Source organism: Piliocolobus tephrosceles, chromosome 11 (assembly GCF_002776525.5).
Source record: "Piliocolobus tephrosceles isolate RC106 chromosome 11, ASM277652v3, whole genome shotgun sequence".
NCBI lineage: Eukaryota > Metazoa > Chordata > Mammalia > Primates > Cercopithecidae > Piliocolobus > Piliocolobus tephrosceles.
In genome coordinates this window covers 94,074,040-94,093,405 of record NC_045444.1, presented here as the reverse complement: position 1 = coordinate 94,093,405, position 19,366 = coordinate 94,074,040, and the positions used below count along the sequence as shown (strand labels likewise).

At 41.9% G+C, this 19,366-nt stretch overlaps 1 protein-coding gene across 9 annotated transcripts in view; it reads left to right on the top strand.

The window, feature by feature from the left end:
• Positions 1 to 19,366, top strand: part of METTL21A (methyltransferase like 21A) — a 43,297-nt gene that overhangs the window by 1,871 nt on the left and 22,060 nt on the right. For 4 of the 9 annotated variants that reach the window (XM_023219682.1, XM_023219654.1, XM_023219664.1 and 1 more), the window contains exons 3-4: positions 2,621 to 2,732; positions 12,083 to 14,052. In XM_023219682.1, the coding sequence (XP_023075450.1) occupies positions 2,621 to 2,732; positions 12,083 to 12,480 (510 nt within the window). In that variant the 3' untranslated portion in view covers positions 12,481 to 14,052. Of the gene's footprint in view, positions 1 to 2,620; positions 2,733 to 6,972; positions 8,403 to 8,597; positions 8,728 to 12,082; positions 14,053 to 19,366 lie in introns of those variants that run through there. The other 5 variants (XM_023219725.2, XM_023219715.2, XM_023219707.1 and 2 more) reach the window with 3 other exon arrangements.

Genomic DNA, 19,366 nt, shown 5'->3' with positions numbered 1-19,366 from the left:
CTTGTAAGACTGACTTTTATTTTTTTTAAAACAACTTTATTGAGATGTAATTCACATACCATACACTTCACCTTTTTTTTTTGAGACAGAGTCTCGAGTCTCGCTCTGTCGCCCAGGCTGGAGTGCAGTGGCGCGATCTGGGCTCACTGCAAGCTCCGCCTCCCGGGTTCATGCCATTCTCTTGCCTCAGCCTCCTGAGTAGCTGGGACTACAGGCGCCCGCCACCACGCCAGACTAATTTTTTGTATTTTTTTTTTTTTTTTAGTAGAGACAGGGTTTCACCATGTTGGCCAGGATGGTCTCGATCTTTTGACCTCGTGATCCGCCCGCCTTGGCCTCCCAAAGTGCTGGGATTACAGGCGTGAGCCACTGCGCCCGGCCAGCTTCACCTATTTAAAGTGCACAATTCTGTGCGGTTTTAAAAATTTAGCATATTCCCAGAGTAGTGCAACTATCACCGCTTCAAGTTTAAAACAGTTTTAGTATCACTGCCATTCCAAACCGGTATCCCTTACGTCACTCCTCTTGTCCCCCCACATAGATTACATTTTTAAGGTGAGTAAATGAAAGCTGAGGAAAGTTAATGACTTGCCAGTAAATTACCCACTGGGTCAGAGAGGATGGGAAGGAAAGCTCCCAACTGCTTTGGACACGGATTCTCTCTCTCTCTCTCTCTCTCTCTTCTTTTTTTTTTTTTGAGACAGTCTCTCTATGTTGCCCAGGTTGGAGTGCAGTGGCGCAATCCCGGCTCACAGCAGCCTCCGCTTCCTGGGGTCAAGTGATTCTCACACCTCAGCCTCTGGAGTAGCTGGGGCTACAGGTACGCGCCACCACACCCGGCTAATTTTTGTATTTTTTGGTAGAGATGGGGTTTCGACATGTTGGCCAGGCTGGTCTAGAACCCCCGACCTCAAGTGATCTGCCCGCCTCAGCCTCCCAAAGTATTGGGATTACAGGCGTGAGCCACTGTGCCCTGCCGAGTTAGTCTCTTTATTCACAGAGTATTGTAAAGTGGCAGAGCCCAAAATGAAGATTATGTGTTGTAAGTTTTCCATAGTTATAATCGTTAAAAAATTGTAACTGCTTTTTCACTTCTTCCCCTGGCAGCACTGTTCTGACTTGTGCCCCTAGCATCTAGCCCAAACCTAGGACTCAGTGGGAACTCAATGTTGAATGCATGATTGGCATAAATATAGTTTGACAGTTTTAACATTGTTAGGGATGTTAAACACATAGGAATAAAAATCTCAATATCATAGTAATACCACTTCTAGGAATCCAGTCCAGGTAATTACATGAAAATTACTCTGGTAATAATAAAGATATATGCCTGGTGTGGTGGCTTGCACCTGTAATGCCAGCACTTTGGGAGAATGAGGTAGGTGGATCACTTGAAGTCAGGAGTTCGAAACCAGCCTAGCCAACATGGTGAAACCCCACCTCTACTGAAAATGCAAAAATTAGCCGTGGTGGCTGACACCTGTAGTCCTAGCTACTCAGAAGGCTGAGGCAGGAGAATCGCTTGAATCTGGGAAGCGGAGGTTGCAGAGAGCTGGGATTGCGCCACTGCACCACATCCTGGGTGACAAGAGTGAGCGTACATCTCAAAAAAAAAATAATAATAAATAAATAATAATGATGGGGAGTCTCCTAAATACCAAGAGGAATTGCCAGTTATACTCACAATATGTGGCTGTGAGAAATAAATTATAGTAAAAGTTATGTTAACTTTATATACTTCTTTCTGTAGGGTCATAAGCAAATGCTAAACCACACATCAAGTATCCAAAATTTTGGCCAGAACTTACCTTCTGATGCCCAAAATGTATGGTGAGGGCCCCTGTGGGGCGATCACCATCAGTGACACAGCTCAGAGAGCCTTGGGCAATGTGTTGCTTTTTCTTTATGGGTGAAGTTGTGGCTTTGCTGACTTGAGTTTAGTTTAGGAACTGGGCGTTCCCTTAAACAAAATCATAGAAATTGTTCACGTCAGTTCTTGCAGAATAGTTGTGTAAACTTCAAGTATAAAAGTGCCGTGATACAGTAAAAAGTTAAGTTTGCCAGGCTGGGTGTGGTAGCTCACGCCTGTAATCCTAGCACTTTGGGAAGCCGAGGCAGGCGGATCACTTGAGCTCAGGAGTTCAAGACCAGCCTGGCCAATATGGCGAAACCCCATCGCTACCAAAAAAACTACAAAAAATAGCTGGGTGTGGTGGTACATGCCTGTGGTCCCAGTTACTGGGGGGGCCGAGGTGGGAAAATCACTTGAGCTTGGGAGGCGGAGGTTGCAGTGAGCCGAAATTGTGCCACTGCACTCCAGCCTGGGTGACAGATGGACTGAGACTCTCATCTCAAAAAAATAAACAATAAAAAAATAAAATTAAGCTTCCAGATCCAGCAGGACCCCATTTAGTGTGGGCATCGTCTCTGGGCATTGCTGTGGGACCCTGTGCTTGCTCTAAGGGGGAGGTTACCTTGCTTCATCAGCTAAGTTCCTGTGTGTGTTAAGTTGGGAATTGAACCTTGAAGTGGGAGAGGTGTGTGTGTAGCTGACCTGAAACCCTGCAGCTACTCAAGCACATGTTGACCTTAATCATCATCACGCTGTGTTTTCACTCAGGCCATCGTTCTTTCCACGTATCTGGAGATGGGAGCCGTGGAGCTCAGGGGCCGTTCTGCCGTGGAGCTGGGTGCTGGCACGGGGCTGGTGGGCATAGTGGCTGCCTTGCTGGGTGAGTGTCATGCATTGACTCCTTAGTGAGCAGAACTCATTGAGAGGTGCATTTGCTGTTTTCTTAGCACAAAACCCATTGTGGGTTTTCCCCTTACTGGGTTATTATCTTTTGCTTATACTTATGAGTTGTGGGCCAACTGCTGGGGCTCTTAACTCCAGTGAGGCTAACAGGCTAATTTCGCTCTCTCTCTCTCTAATTTCTCTCTCTAATTTCTGTCTCACACACACACTGTTATTTATACTTCCCATGGGAGATTGCTTCGATTCTGTGATGCCAATAATACGGTCTTAAAGTGAGTCAATTCCAGGAGAATAATCTTGCCCATGCATAGAGTTTTTTCACATTAAGGGGCTTTCTTTCCCATAGACTATCAGATTTAACCCTGTGAGGGAGATAGAGCAGATAATCTTTTCTTCATTGCTGAGGGAACTTTGCTGGTTCTTCTCTTGTAGGGAGGTTTAGCCCCCACTATAGTTTGTACTGACTTCTTATTTTTAAAGTTGTATGAACAGCATACAGTTCTGACTTGATATCAAGGCTTGTCATTTTAAAATTTGGTATACAGACATTAATTGAGGCCTGGAGCTGGAGCATTTTTAGGCTTCATTGTTGTTTTTATTATTGACTATTGACTCATTTCTATAATTTCTGACATATATAGTTCAAGCTATCTAATCATAAGGATAGACCAGCTTTCAAGATACCATGTATGATATTTATCACTTCCATATTGTCAGCTGGTGCTCTTGTTAAAATGCAGATTCTGATTTGGCAGGGCTGGACTAGGGCCTGGGAACCTGCATTTCTAACAAGCAGTAGAAATGTCAGTAGTGATGCTGACACTGCTAGTTCTCAGACCACACTTGGGTAGGAAGGATCCAGGATTCCAGAGTATTCTAAACCCATCACATTGTCTACAGATATTTGAGGACCAGCTAAAGCTCCTCTTTTGTTTTGCCTGTTTTCCAAAAACCCAATTCTTTTTCACTATTCCTTTTTCTGCTTAGCTGTTACTTTCCAAAATTCGATAGGGAGCATGGGCAGGGGTGGTGGTTAAAAGTCTGTATAGGGCCAGGCGCGGTGGCTCAAGCCTGTAATCCCAGCACTTTGGGAGGCCGAGATGGGCGGATCACGAGGTCAGGAGATCGAGACCATCCTGGCTAACACGTTGAAACCCCGTCTCTACTAAAAAAATACAAAAAAACTAGCCGGACGACCTGGCGGGCGCCTGTAGTCCCAGCTACTCAGGAGGCTGAGGCAGGAGAATGGCGTGAACCCAGGAGGCGGAGCTTGCAGTAAGCTGAGATCCAGCCACTGCACTCCAGCCTGGGCGACAGAGCCAGACTCTGTCTCAAACAAACAAACAAAAAAAAAACAAAAAAAAAAAGGCTGTATAAATTGACGGAGATGTCCGTCCTCTTCGACCACAGCACTTAAGTCATCAGTGAAGCCCTGGCTGGTACACTGCCTTTTATTCTTTTCAGGTGAGCCTTATAACATCCCCGTGTATGTTAGGTATTACTTTTAATTTTCATTTTTCAAACAAAACTGGAATTCTGAGAGATGAAGCTACTTTCTGAAGTCCCGATCCCTGGTGATCTGGGACTCAAAACTAGGCTTGTTAGACACAGTTAGTTATTTTATTTTATTTATTTATTTATTTTTTGAGATGGAGTCTCACTCTGTTGCCCAGGCTGTAGTGCAGTGGCACGATCTCGGCTCACTGCAACCTCCACCTCCTGGGTTCAAGCGATTCTCCTGCCTCAGCTTCCTGAGTATCTGGGACTACAGGTGCGTGCCACCATGCCCAGCTAATTTTTTATTTTTGGTAGAGACGGGGTTTTACCATGTTGGCCAGGCTGGTCTTGAACTCCCGACCTCAAGTGATCTGCCCACCTTGGCCTCCCAAAGTGCTGAGATTACAGGAGTGAGCCACTGTGCCCGGCCTATTTTATTTTTTTTTGTAATTCCAACTCCTCTCTCTGCTGATATGAGAAGAGTTACATAAGGAGAAATGAAGTGTCTTCTGTTTCCTCCTGAGAACCAGGGCTTCATGCAAAAACTTTTGGCTGGTGTAGAGACATGTTAGTGTAGCAAAGTGCATAGGCTTAGTTATACTTGGTTTTGACTTTTCTTTTCATTCTTACTAGTTTTGTGACCTTGGGCAAGTTGATTAACCTCTAAACATTGATTACCCCATCTGTACATTGTGCATAATAGTTATATTTACTCCACAGTGAGGAACCAATGAGATGTGTGTGTAACATCTGCTGGCTCATTGAGTGACACAAAGGAAATGCTCCACGAGTGTTGATTACTCTCTGAGTACTGCTTTTTCTGATCTAGCAATCTGGATCTCTGAGGTTGGGAAAGTCAGAATACGGTATTTCAGATAACCACCATGAAGCAAAGCATGCTTCATGGCCAGGCTACACTGTGGCCTTGTGGAGTTCTTTCCTGCCCCCACTGCAAAGGGTTAATTTCTGCCTTCTTTTCCCCATAGCGCTTGGAATACTCCCACCTCTATCACAGCTCTGTCACATTTTATTGCAGGCAGGTGTTTCATGTGTCTGTCCCTCCTGGCAGGCCAGGGCTCCTGAGGAAAGGGACCATGTTTCGTTGTGTGTCCTTGGCCCTTGGACAACACCTACCACTCAGTATTTACTCAAATAATTCTGGAATAAGAGATGAACAAACTAGATTGAAGGCTTTTTGAAAATCATGGAAATTTATTCTGATTCAAGCAGCAGAGATAGAGAAATAATTTTTAAAATTATGAAAATATTTTTGTTGTAAAACTGATGTAACCCTATTACAAAAGTAAGCTTAAAGAAAAGGGAAAAAAACTCACCAATGATTCTAATTATTCATGACTCTGCAACATCGTTACCATTAGTATTTTGGTGTGTTTTGTCTCTCTCCATCTGTATTTTTAATCATAGTTGTAATTATGATTATATATATGTGAATATATATGTCTGTGGATGTGTGTGTGTGTTGTGTATCTGTATACACACACCTATACAAATGATGTTTTCACATTGTGTCATAAGCATTTCTCTGCTACTGTATGATTTTCATACTCACTATTTGTAGTCGCTACAAAGTATTAGGCTGGAGAAGTTTTGCTGTTGGAGCCTGAGGGTAACAAGATGTTAATCTCTTCAAAATAGAATCAGTGAGTACTAAAACAGGTAGTGATTTTGAAATATCAGGAAGAGATTATTATTCTTTTTAAAGTATTTTCCCTTTTTGTAACCTTAGTCATTTATTCCTGAATTTGGGGAGAACCCACCACAAGCCTGGCGGTCCACTGGATGGAGCAGTAAACAGGCTGGCAGGTGTCCCTGGAAGCTTATGTTCTGAGTTTAGTGGGTAGAGGTAAAGAAAGAACACACACACACACAAAAGCAGTGCTATGTAGGTATTTATATTTATATAGGGTGATGGGACTTTCCTGTTAAACCAGCTGCTAATTCCTGAGCAGTTCCTGTGTTCTGAGGACTGTGCATTATACCCTTTCATTCTCACAGTGACCCTGCATGGTAAGTAGGCCTTACCTACTTATAGCGCCCTTCCATTGGTGAAAGGAAGGCTTCTTGGAGGGTAAGTAACTTGCCTGAGGTCACAAAGCTAATGGATTGTGCTGGTTCTTAGTTTGAAAATCTCCCTGGCCTTAATGCTACTTGGAACTATGGTAGTTCCCCCTCATCTGTGATCACTTTCCCCGGCTTCAGTTACCCACTGTCAGCCTTGGTCTGAAAACCGGTGACTAGAGTATGATATTTTGAGAGAGAGAGAGAGAGAGAGACCGACCACATTCACATACCTTTTGTTGTTGTTGTTTTTGAGACGTAGTCTCACTCTGTCACCCAGGCTGGAGTGCAGTGATGCGATCTCAGCTCACTTCAACCTCCGCCCGCTCCCGTTCAAGCAATTCTCCTGCCTCAGCCTCTTGAGTAGCTGGCATTACAGGCACCTGCCACCATGCCAGGCTAATTTTGTTTTGTATTTTTAGTAGAGATGGGATTTCACTGTCTTTGCCAGGCTAGTCTTGAACTCCTGACCTTGTGATCTACCCATAACTTTTATTATGGTATATTGTTATAATTATCCTGTTTCATTATTTATTGTTTATCTCTTACTGTGCCTAATGTAGAAATTAAACTTTACCATAGGTGTATACATATTGGAAAAACATCTTATATACAGGGTTTGTTATTATCTGTGGTTTCAGGCATCCACTGGAGGTCTTGGAACATATCCATTGCAGATAAGAGGGAACTGCTATATCCATAGAATAAAAACACCCCATCTTGAAGATAGGAGGATTCTGTAAATTGGGATGGGGTCAGGGAATCTGAACTTTAAAAGCTTCCCATGTGATTTGATGCCCAGCCAAGCCTGTGGACCACTGTCTTGAAATATAATGCTCAGGAAGATACTATCTTCAGCTTTTCTGTAATTCGAGTGCAAATCTCAGCTGAACGTTTGGCTTGTGTGTTTAACTGAAAGCTGGATATCTGTCCCTGGCTATCTCCCAGCACTTCAAATGGTATCTGTTTAAACCCAAACGCTTCTCTTTCTAAACTCGTTCTTCCTCCTTTATTCTGAGTTGGCATCGCCTTCCAAGTAGTCACCGCCCCCCCAACTCCTAGACTCCCCTTCTACCTCCCCTACCCCTTGGAGTCCCGCTGATTCTGTCTTTTAACTATTTCCTGGATCTGTCTCTCTCTGTCCCCTCCCACTGCCTGGCTTGAGCTCTCATCATCTGGTACCTGCCTGCATGACCACATCACTCTTCCACCTGGCCTATCTGCCTCTGTTTGTCTTTTTAAACCTACTTTCTCAATAGCTGTTAGAGTGGCCCATCTAAAATGCAAAATCGATGGCATGACCTGTGCTTGAACACTTCTTTGGCTTCCCACTGCCTGCCTGCAGGCTACATCCCAGCTGCCTTAGTAAGGCTTTGTTACCTCATCCTGTCTGACTCTTCAGCCTCACTTTTTCTCAGCAAGATTGCAGTGCATGAAGTTCCCGGACACACATCCTGCTCTGGCCTGTCCCATCTGCCTTGGATGCCCTTTCTTCACACCTTTCCCTTGGTTCATGCCTCATCTTTTAAGTGTAAGCTCAGATTTCCCTTCCTTTGGGAATTTTTCTTTGACCTCTGCTCCTCTTGAAGAATTTCTCCTTTGTGATTTCCTGTACACACTCATGTTTCTATTATTTTTCTTCCCACACTGCATCCCAACTGTGTTTATGTGTCTCTCCCGTGTGAGACACTGAGTTCTGGGTAAGGACTTTCTTCCTCATCTTTGTATCTCTAGCACGTAGTATGTGCTTGAATGTTTGCATAAATAAGGTGTTATAAAACTAAAATGAAAAGTGCTGACATGTTTATACATTCTTTTCCCATTACTAATTGACAGCATACTGTGTTGTCTTATTGGGTCAGTTTCCATTAGTCTTTTCTGAACTAAATACTGTCTCACCCTCCTTACCCAGCATAAATCTCACGGGCAGTCATTTTATCGCCATCTTCATGTACGGTTGACACCGACACCCTGCCTTTCTTTGCTTCAAAACAAGCCAGGTTAACTTCCACTGTCCCCGGTCTGTGCCTCTGTGGCTGAGAGGGGCTGAAGGAAATGCTGCTGCTGGGTTTCACTGTATTTTTTTTTTTTTTTTTTTTGATAGGAAGTTTTGCACTTGTTGCCCAGGCTGGAGTACAGTGGGATGATCTTGGCTCACTGCAACCTCCGTCTCCCAGGTTCAAGCCATTCTCCTGCCTCAGTCTCCTGAGTAGCTGGGATTAGAGGCGCCTGCCACCACATCTGGATAATTTTTTGTATTTTTTAGTAGAGACAGTTGGCCAGGCTGGTCTCGAACTCCTGACCTCAGGTGATCCACCCATCTTGGCCTCCCAAAGTGCTGAGATTACAAGTGTGAGCCGCCGCACCCAGCCAGATATTCTGTCTCTCACTTGAATGTAAGTTGTATGAGGGGAGGTTTCTGTCCCGTGGCTGATGGTAGTCATTCAGATATATGTGGAATTACAGGGAGTGGTCAACTGACATTAAGATCCTATTCAGACTTCTGGAGTACCTACCAGATTAGAAGTAGTCTTTGAAATGCCTGGGACAGACATTAGAGAAGGCCTTTATGAGCTGGTAAAATGAATACTGAGGTGATGTGCAGATGACTCAGTCACTCCAATATTGCCTGCAGAGTGCTCTGTGTACTGTTAAGAAATTTCAGAGATACACTTCTAACTCAAACCCTGGAAGAGGCTGTCTGCATTTTTTTTTCTTTTTTAAGAGATAGGGTCTCGCTCTGTTGCCCAGGCTGGAGTGCAGTGGCATGACCATGGCTCATTGCTCACATGACAAAATACCAAAAATAGGGAAAGCCTGTTTCATGAGGTTAAAATTTTAAAAAAGAATGATAGGGCTGGGTACAGTGGCTCAGGCCTATAATCCCAGCACTTTGGTAGGCCAAGACAGGTGGATTGCTTGAGCCCAGGGGTTGGAGGCCAGCCTGGACAACATGGCAAAACCCTCTCTGTATATTTAAAAAAAAAAAAAAAATCACTGAATAGAGAAATTGGCTATTAAGAAATCCCAGTCCACCTCTCCTTAGGCTATTATGAAGCAGCCAATCTATATGTGTTTATGTAATACATATATAATCACTGAAAAATTACTGAATTGTATGACAGTAATGTAAGTGAAAGTACTTGTTAAGTGCTAAGTTAAAGTTGCTCTTTTTTTTTTTTCTTTTTTTTTTTTTAAGACGGAGTCTCACTGGGTCGCCAGGCTGGAGTGCGGTGGTACGATCTCGGCTCACTGCAACCTCCGCCTCCCGGGTTCAAGCAATTCTCCTGCTTCAGCCTCCTGAGTGGCTGGGACTATAGGCGTGCGCCACCACGCCCAGCTACATTTTTGTATTTTTAGTAGAGATGGGGTTTCACCATGTTGGCCAGGATGGTCTTGATCTCTTGACCATCGTGATCCGCCTGCCTTGGCCTCCCAAAGTGCTGGGATTATAGGCATGAGCCACTGTGCCTGGCCTAAAGTTGTTCTTTAAGTGCAGCCTTGACCTCCTGGGCCTCCAGCGATCCTCCCACCTCAGCCTCCTGAATAGTGCCACCATGCCTGGCTAATTTTTTTATTTTTTGTGGAGATGGAGTCTCTCTATGTTGTCAGGACTGGTCTTGAACTCCTGGGCTCAAGTGATGCTACTGCCTCAGCCTCCCAGAGTGCTCGGATTACAGGTGTGAGCCACTTGGCCTGGCTGTCTGCAATTTTTATTGTCAGAAGAGATGAAAACTATCATTGAAATCTGCCCATTGGGCAATACACTGTCTAGCAATGAATGGTCAAAGTGGTAGGTTCAGGCTTCTAAAATTCAACAACTTGAGCATTTTCATCAGTATCTCATACTAGGACTGTAAATTTCAAATTGAATTACTGCCCTAATTTATGTGTCAAGATAAGAAACACTGAGTTTCAGCTGCCACTGAAATAGTGCTTACTGCAGCTAGTCTGGAATCCTGTGGGAAGATTACCTATGAAGATTACAAACTGAAGAAGGATGCAAATGGAAAGAATTTTATGAAAGACTGAAACATAATTTTAAATTTCAGAATTTCTGGGGCCAGAAGTAAAGAGTATTACACGTATTATTATATCTTTCCTACAACGTAGATGAGGTGGATCCAACCTGATCTTATGTGCTTGCTCCACCTTAAGGTCGTCTCTTACCCACATTGGTTCAAAAAAAAGGATCTTTTTGTCAACAATCCATAAGAAACAGTTTAACTTTCTACACTGTGTGTAGAAACTTAGCATTAAGAACAAGCATTTTAACTTACATTACTGTAATATACTTAAGTAATTTTTAAGCTTATAATTTTTCAATAACTATATATGGAAAACATGTAAGTTGGCTGCTTCATAACAACCTAAGGAGAAGTGGACTGGGATTTCTTAGTAGCCAATTTATTTCTTCCATGATTCTTTTTAAAACTGTAACCTTACAAAACAGCCTTTCCCTGTTTTTGGTATCTTGTCCTCTTTGCAATAACAGTCTGCTCCCAGATTTTTTTTTTTTTTTTGAGACCGGGTGTTGCTCTGTTGCCCAGGCTGGAGTGTATTGGCATAACAGTTCACTGCAGCCTCGACCTTCCACACTCACATGATATCCCACCCATGCCTCCTGAGTAGCTAGGACCACAGGTGTGCACTGTGCTTAATTAAAAACAAAAATTATTTGTAGAGATGGAGTCCCCTGTGTTACCCAGGCTGGTCTTGAACTCCTGGGCTCAAGAGCTTCTCCCACCTCAGCCTCCCTAAGTGCTGGGATTACAGGCATGAGCCACCATACCTGGCCTGCTCCCAGATTTTTCATTCTTAGATTCCATTTTACCCTGCGGCCAACTGACTTAAAGATAATGACCTTTGGGAGGCCGAGGCGGGCGGATCACAAGGTCAGGAGATGGAGACCATCCTGGTTAACATGGTGAAACCCCGTCTCTACTAAAAATACAAAAAATTAGCCGGGCATGGTGGCAGGCGCCTGTAGTCCTAGCTACTCAGGAGGCTGAGGCAGGAGAATGGCGTGAACCCGGGAGGCAGAGCTTGCAGTGAGCTGAGATCGCGCCACTGCACTCCAGCCTGGGTGATAGAGCAAGACGCTGTCTCAAAAAAAAAAAAAAAGAGATAACGACCTAATGAATAAAGTATGGGCCAGCTCTGTTGGCAGAATTCAGAAGCATCAGCCGTGTCACTGCTTAATTCTGCTTTTTTTTTGTTTTTTGAGATGGAGTTTTGTTCTTGTCACCTAGGCTGGAGTGCAGTGGCGAGATCTCAGCTCTGCAACCTCCGCCTCCCAGGTTCAAGCGATTCCCTTGCCTCAGCCTCCCGAGTAGCTGGGATTACAGGTACCCGCTACCATGCCTGGCTAGTTTTGTATTTTTAGTTAGCCATGTTGGCCAGGCTGATCTCCAACTCCTGACCTCAGGTGATCTGCCCGCCTTGGCCTCCCAAAGTGCTGGGATTAAAGGCATGAGCCACCGTGCCCAGCCAGTTCTGCAATTTATAGGCACAATTTTAGCAAATAGCAGGTATGTCACAGAGGCAAATCCAGAGTCACTTTTACCAGTAGTTAGTGCAAAAGGAGTTATGAGTCATTTTTCTATTGCAGCTGTCCATGAAAGGCATGATCGATATTCTGTGTATCAGATGCAATATTTAAGAGACACTCTACATTTAACTTGACCCCCCTCTCTACCTAACAGAGCTGTACTGATGTGCACATCACTTTTTCTTTGTCCCACATTGTAGGTGCTCATGTGACTATCACGGATCGAAAAGTAGCATTAGAATTTCTTAAATCAAACGTTCAAGCCAACTTACCTCCTCATATCCAATTCAAAACTGTTGTTAAGGAGCTGACTTGGGGACAGAATTTGGGGAGTTTTTCTCCTGGAGAATTTGACCTGATACTTGGAGCTGATATCATATATTTAGAAGAGACATTCACAGATCTTCTTCAAACACTGGAACATCTCTGTAGCAATCACTCCGTGATTCTTTTAGCATGCCGAATTCGCTATGAACGGGATAACAACTTCTTGGCAATGCTGGAGAGGCAATTTACTGTGAGAAAGGTTCACTATGATCCTGAAAAAGATGTATATATTTACGAAGCACAGAAGAGAAACCAGAAGGAGGACTTATAATTGGCTATAATTTATAAGAATGCTGTCATTGAGTGTGTCACTTAAGGTCTTAGACTGCAAATCTAACCATATTTAATGAAATGTCTTACTGTACAAAAAGTCTAAACCAAAGGTTCTCAGGGGAGAAAGCACATGTGCAGTTTTAAAACAAAGCAGTGCTTTGTCCCATTGCTATGAGTTTTAGTCATACTTTACTCACTCTGAAATCCAATTAACATTAAAGGATTAAGTGTGAGATTTTGGTTTATGCTATTTCTGTATCTCATACTACTCCCTCTTAATAAAGTTTCCACTGATGTCTTTAAATGAGCAAGCTTTCTTTGGTAATATTACATCTTACAAATTATTTTTAAAACCTTCTGATATATACAATGTTTAGCCAAGTTTTCTGATTTTCCGAATGTAAAACAAAAGGTTTAACATACATTCCTTGAGCTGTTAGTGCTATTGAAACCTTTTGCCCTGTTTAAGTCCTAAAAACTTTTAGTTGGTTGAGTAGGATATGAGTTTTTTTGAGTCTCATATCATACTTTTTGCCTTAATTTCAGGTTTATATATGTTAATAAAGGAATTAAATAAAAATGAAATTTCAGTTACTTTTTGAAAGCACCTGAAATCTGGCTGGGTGCGGTGGCTCATGCCTGTAATCCCACCACTTTGGGATGCTGAGGCAGGCAGATCACTTGAGGTCAGGAGTTCAAAAACAGCCTGGCTAACATGGTGAAAACCCATCTCTACTAAAAATACAAAAATTAGCCGGACGTGGTGGCAGGCGCCTGTAATCCCAGCTACTTGGGAGGCTGAGGCAGGAGAATCACTTGGACCTGGGAGGCAGAGGTTGCAGTGAGCTGAGATCGCACCATTGTACTCCAGCCTGGGGGACAAGAGCAAGACTCCGTCTCAAAAAAAAAAAAAAAAAAGCACCTGAAATCTTGAATAGGTTGTCTATTTCAAGTCAAAAGCTGAGGTTTTCCCCTTCTGCTTTACCCTTGCTCAAATGTCTTAATGCAATTCTTTCCTGAGCTTTCCTTGCTTCCTTAACAATGCATAGGATGACATTAGAAGTTTTAAATCTCATCCCTCCCTGAGAGGTTAGCTTCCCATATGTAAGCTCCTTTTGTATTGTAATTGCTCATTCAACGTTAGTATTGCCCCATAGAGTGTAAGCTTCTTGAGGGCCAAGAATGCTTCTGCCTCTTCCATTGTTGCTTCCTGAGTACCTTCTGTATATTTCATAACCAAATAATGAAAAAGATATATTCCATTTAAAGGACATTGACTTTGGGTTAAATGATTGTTATACTGTTTGATGATTATCTTTGATAACACTTTGACATCTCACACACACATGAACTTTTCTTTTTACAGTGCAAACGTTTAAACAATAGCTTAACTTTAGACTGCAAGAATATAATCTCAATATGGTATTTGGTACTAGAGAGAGATTTTTTATAAAATCTTAAAAACAGGACGTTCTCTTCCTTTTGATCCCAGAGGTGAAAATATTCAGTATGTCATTTTCTACATATATTGAAATAGCAGTTTCACTTTAATAAAGATGGATTAAAAGTTGTGAGCATTCTGTGATATACTAGTTCAACACAAGTCTAATACACATGAAATGGAAATATCCATTGCTTACTGAATCCATAAAATGTCAGTGCTGCACCATGAATATGAAAGATTGTTTAAAACAAAGCCTGGCAGTATCACCAACACTGTAATGACAAGCCAGTCCCACTTAGGTATGTTATTGGAAATGCATATATTAGTTAGAGTTCAGTTTCTTTAAGATCCATAACTTTGGAGATGGGTGTTAACATGGATGGCGCAGGGTGGGTTAGAGGTGGGAGCTTCAATAATATGCCTGGGTGATCTACCAAATGAGGTAAGCTATTATTGGGTTGTTTTCCATTTTCATAAAACATTAAGAATCAGAAAAATTTGAAGGCAGCTTTTTTCCTTTGACCTACAAATTAGAAGCAGAGGCAAGAAAAAACAAAAATCATCATAAATAGGTTGTCCAAGTGAAAAATCAAGTGATTTTCTTGGCTTGGGGCTTAGAATGTTGTTGCAGGTCAGGTTCCTTGGGGAAACAGACTCAAAGATTGAGATTAGGGTGTGAAAAGTTTAAATGGGAATGCTTTTTCCAAGATGAATATTCTGACTTTGGAAAGCAGACAGACTGGGAAAGAGGAAGAAATTGGGCTGGGATGTAGTCAGGAAAGTCCTCAGCTAATTCTTTTTTTTTTTTTTTTTTTTGAGGCGGAGTCTCGCTCTGTCGCCCGGACTGGAGTGCAGTGGCCGGATCTCAGCTCACTGCAAGCTCTGCCTCCCGGGTTTACGCCATTCTCCTGCCTCAGCCTCCTGAGTAGCTGGGACTACAGGCACCCGCCACCTCACCCGTCTAGTTTTTTTTTGTATTTTTTAGTAGAGACGGGGTTTCACCGTGTTAGCCAGGATGGTCTCGATCTCCTGACCTCGTGATCCGCCTGTCTCGGCCTCCCAAAGTGCTGGGATTACAGGCTTGAGCCACCGCGCCCGGCCTTAGCTAATTCTTTAGGGTTGAGATGGTCCTGCAGTTAAGCCATAACTGAAGCAGGTGATGGTCCTTTATGACCCTGCATGGACTGGTGGATACAAGGGTCATAACCTGAAGCTGAAGACAATACTGGAGAGGGAGTCTGTTGGGAGCCATCAGCCATCAACATTCCCGGAAGCTGGGGAAATGAGTGTTTCAGGTATGTGTGTGTGACAGAGCGAGCGAGAGCGTATCTGAGCAGCACACCAGTGTCCACTACCAATGTCAGTGAAGTTGGGATGTATTTTTTACTTAAATATTTTATCCCATAAATGCATATTTTAAGTGTGCTTGTTTTGTCCTCAAGTTAAAGATAGAAACCTAATCCAAACCTATTTTACTAAGTCTTGATTCTCACTCACATTGCCCAATTTCTTTTAAACAGTTATGCATTTAAATAATCCAGTGGGTATCACTAACTTTTCCCCCAATTAATACCAAATACTGCTGCCAAGATGCTGTGTTAAAATGTATGTATGATACAAGGTTCTTGGAACCCCACTATAAAGAATGCTGTTTTCCAAGTAGATTATCACTTAAAGGGTAGCTTGCTTTAGTTCATGGTAGATGTCCTGGATACCATCTTTAAATAGTAGTTATCAAAATGCTTTTATCTGTTAACTGAACACTAGATTGCAAACTCAGGGCAGGATAACATTATTTGGAATGTTTTATCTTAGCAAATACAATTTATGCTCCTAGAAGGCAAGGATGATAGCACATGTCCATATATCTTTTTTTTTTTTGAGATGGAGTTTTGCTTGTTACCCAGGCTGGAGTGGAGTGCAATGGCGTGATCTTGGCTCACTGCAGCCTCTGCCTCCTGGGTTCAGGCAATTCTTCTGCCTCAGCCTCCTGAGTAGCTGGGATTACAGGTACCCGCCACCATGCCCAGCTAATTTTTTATATTTTTAGTAGAGATGGGGTTTTAATTATATTGGCCAGACTGGTCTTGAACTCTTGACCTTGTGATCCACCCACCTCAGCCTCCCAAAGTGCAGGGATTACAGGTGTGAGCCACCATGCCCGACCTTATATTCTATATTTCAGGTGGTAACATGGTGCCCTGTTCATAAAGGGAGTTCACACTGACTCATGAAAAATACACATTCCTTTACAGATGAGTTACCATATACCTAATTTATGTGCTTTATTTCTCCTTACCCAAGGTATAGGAGAAATAAATTTGCAGGAATATTAAAGTATTGAGGCATACTCTGAATAACAAAATTACCATAATGTAAAAGATTCACCTCCAATAATAATACCATTTAATTGCTGTTTATGGGAAGCATTTGCTGCTAATTCTTTAAAAATGAACAAAAATAAAATTTTAAAGTACTTAAAAAAAAATCACTATATAATGTACCCCAGTACTGTTAAGTGGCCCTAGGTATAGGACTTCACTTAATAGTTGGTAAAACAGACTTGTAATTTGTGTTAGTGTTAGACAAACAGTCACAACCTCACTGCTCCCCAGAATGTCTCTCTAGAGAGAAGTAACTTTCTCAAGGTCTTTTAACACGAATGTAGTAAGTGAGTATTGAGAACCCTGCTCTGGGAAACTGGAAACTTTTATTGTCTTAGCACTGACATAAACAGCATGACACCGGCTAGTCCTTAGTTCTGTTTTACCTTAAAACGTGAATTTTTTTTTTTTGAGATGGGAGCCTTGCTCTGTCGCCCAGGCTGGAGTGCAATGGCACAATCTCGGCTCACTGCAACCTCTGCCTCCCGGATTTAAGCGATTCTCCTGCCTCAACTTCCCAAGTAGCTGGGATTGCAGGCGCCTGCCACCATGCCTGGCTAATTTTTGTATTTTTTAGTAGAGACGGGGTTTTACCATGTTGGTCAGCCTGGTCTCAAAGTCCTAACCTCAGGTGATCTGCTCGCCTCTGCCTTGGCCTCCCCAAGTGCTGGGATTACAGGTGTGAGCCACTGCACAAGGCCCAACTTGAAGATTTAATTGTTAGCTCTTTCTGCTCTAAAATCATGTTACACCTTTCCTTCTACAACCAGAGAGGAGTTAAACATTTAGTAACACTAGAAAAGATGGCATATTGAAAACTTGTTTCTTTGCTAAGAACAATTATTTCTGAGGATGAGATTAGAAAGAAAACAGTATTAACAGAGATGAGAAAAGGAAAGCCTTATTAAAGTCTGTGCCACTTCTAATTTTAATTCCAGAAAAAAATGCCTAGACTGTAAAGTTTGACATAAAAATAGTAATCAACATACCTTAATAAAAATTGCTTAGCAGATACCAATAATCATTAGGAAACAATATCCAAATATGAAGAAAACCATAATTCAGAAATAACTTTTACTTCTCAGTATCCTGGAGATATAACTTGTGTAGACCTAGTTACCAACCTGTGTATATCTGTAACAGTAAAAAATTTCAAACAGCCAAATGTCCCCAAAAGAGGGTACTGGTTAAACTATATCTGTACAATGGCAGCTGTTTATAAACCACTGCTTGTAGCTACCTTTTGTATAAGAAAGGGAGAGGGAGGAGGAGAGAACATACATTAATTATATTTGTGTATATATGCACAGACTGTCATGAAAAACATAACAGAAAACTGCTTACAGTTTGCCCTTTTGCATGTTCCATTTTTTTACAAGTGTACATATTTCATAAAGTTTGAAAATAATGAAGACATTATAAAGCAAAAATTTATAGGTGAAAATAAGGGCGTAGTACCCAGAATATATAAGGAACTCAGAACCCAACAATAAAATTTCAGTGAACAAAAGACTTGAACAGACATTTCTCCAAAGAAGATACACAGGTGGCCAAACACAAGAAAAGATGCTCTACATCATTAGTAATCAGGGAAATGCAAATCAAAACCACAATGAGAGACCACACCCATGAGGATGGCTATAATTTTTTAAATGGCAAAATAAGTGTTGGTGAAGGTGTGGAGAAATTGGAACCCTCATACATCAATGGTGGAAGGTAAAATGGTACAGCGGCTGAGGGAAAGTCTGACAGTTCCTCAAAAAGTTAAATGTACAATTTCAATATGACCCAGCAACTCCACTCCCAGGTATATACCCCAAATAATTGAAAACAGGAACTCAAATACTTGTACAGGAACATTCATAACAGCACTATGAACATTAAACGATAGAAACAACTCAACTGGATGAATCAATAAACTTACGGTATATATCCACAATGGTATACTTACTATAAAAAGTATACTTAGCTATAAAAAGGAATGAAGTATTGCAAACATGCTACAATGGATCAACCTCAACACGTTAAAGAAGCTAGACCTAAAAAGTAATACACATATTGTATGATTCTCACATGAAATATCTGGATGTAAATCCATAGAAATAGGAAGCAGATTGGTGGTTGCCAGGGAGAAGTGGGGAGGAGAAAATGGAGAGTAACGAGGCTTTATTTTGGAGTGATGAGAATGTTTTGGAGCTAGATAGAAGGGGCGGTTGTACACCATTGTGGATGTACTACCACTTAATCGTTCACTTAAAAAGTTTATTTTGTTATGTGAATTGCATCTTAATTAAAAGCAAGGATAGCATTCGAATCCTGGACATTATCCTTCCTTTCCATTTGGTGTCAGGCCCGTTAGAATTCTCGTCTGGTTTGGTCAGTGCACGTAAGATGTGGAGAAATTAGAATGCACAGTTAAGAGGGAGGATAACACTGATTAAGGCAGTGCTTTTCTAGGTTTCCCCTAAACAATTTAACAGGTGGATAGTGGCACCGCTTACGGGATGGAAAAACCAGCTGAAGGAAGATTTGGGGGAGAAGTTAAGAGTTTTATCTTGGGCCTGTGTTTTGCAACCACAGTGTAAAAGACATATGTTAAGTCTTCAGTGGAGAAGCACTAAAACTAGAAATGGATCAGAATTTTCTCTTTGGATGTGACTTCTCAAGGATGTGGTCTTGTCACTTCAGTGCCTGGTCAAATGACAATGAAGATGGGCAATCTCTTCCTGAAGGTCCAAGCACCTGAACATGGCAGGGTGACCTCAGATTCTGATATGCTCAGAACAACCCTGATTCATGCCTATTGTCCCCCATGTAATTAATACCACTCTCAAAAATGTCTCATTTTGTGCAATAAATTATGTAAACATTGTTGTAGAAAATAAATGAAATTAATCCTTCCAATACAATGGCAGGTATAGCAGGCTTGAACACATCTTGACAGTGAAGAAACATACGAATATGCAGCTGCTTATTTTCAGATGTCTCAGAACTTATTTCAGAAGTTAATAGTCTTTTTATTCTTACATCTTAAGCAGAGATTAACCATATCCCTT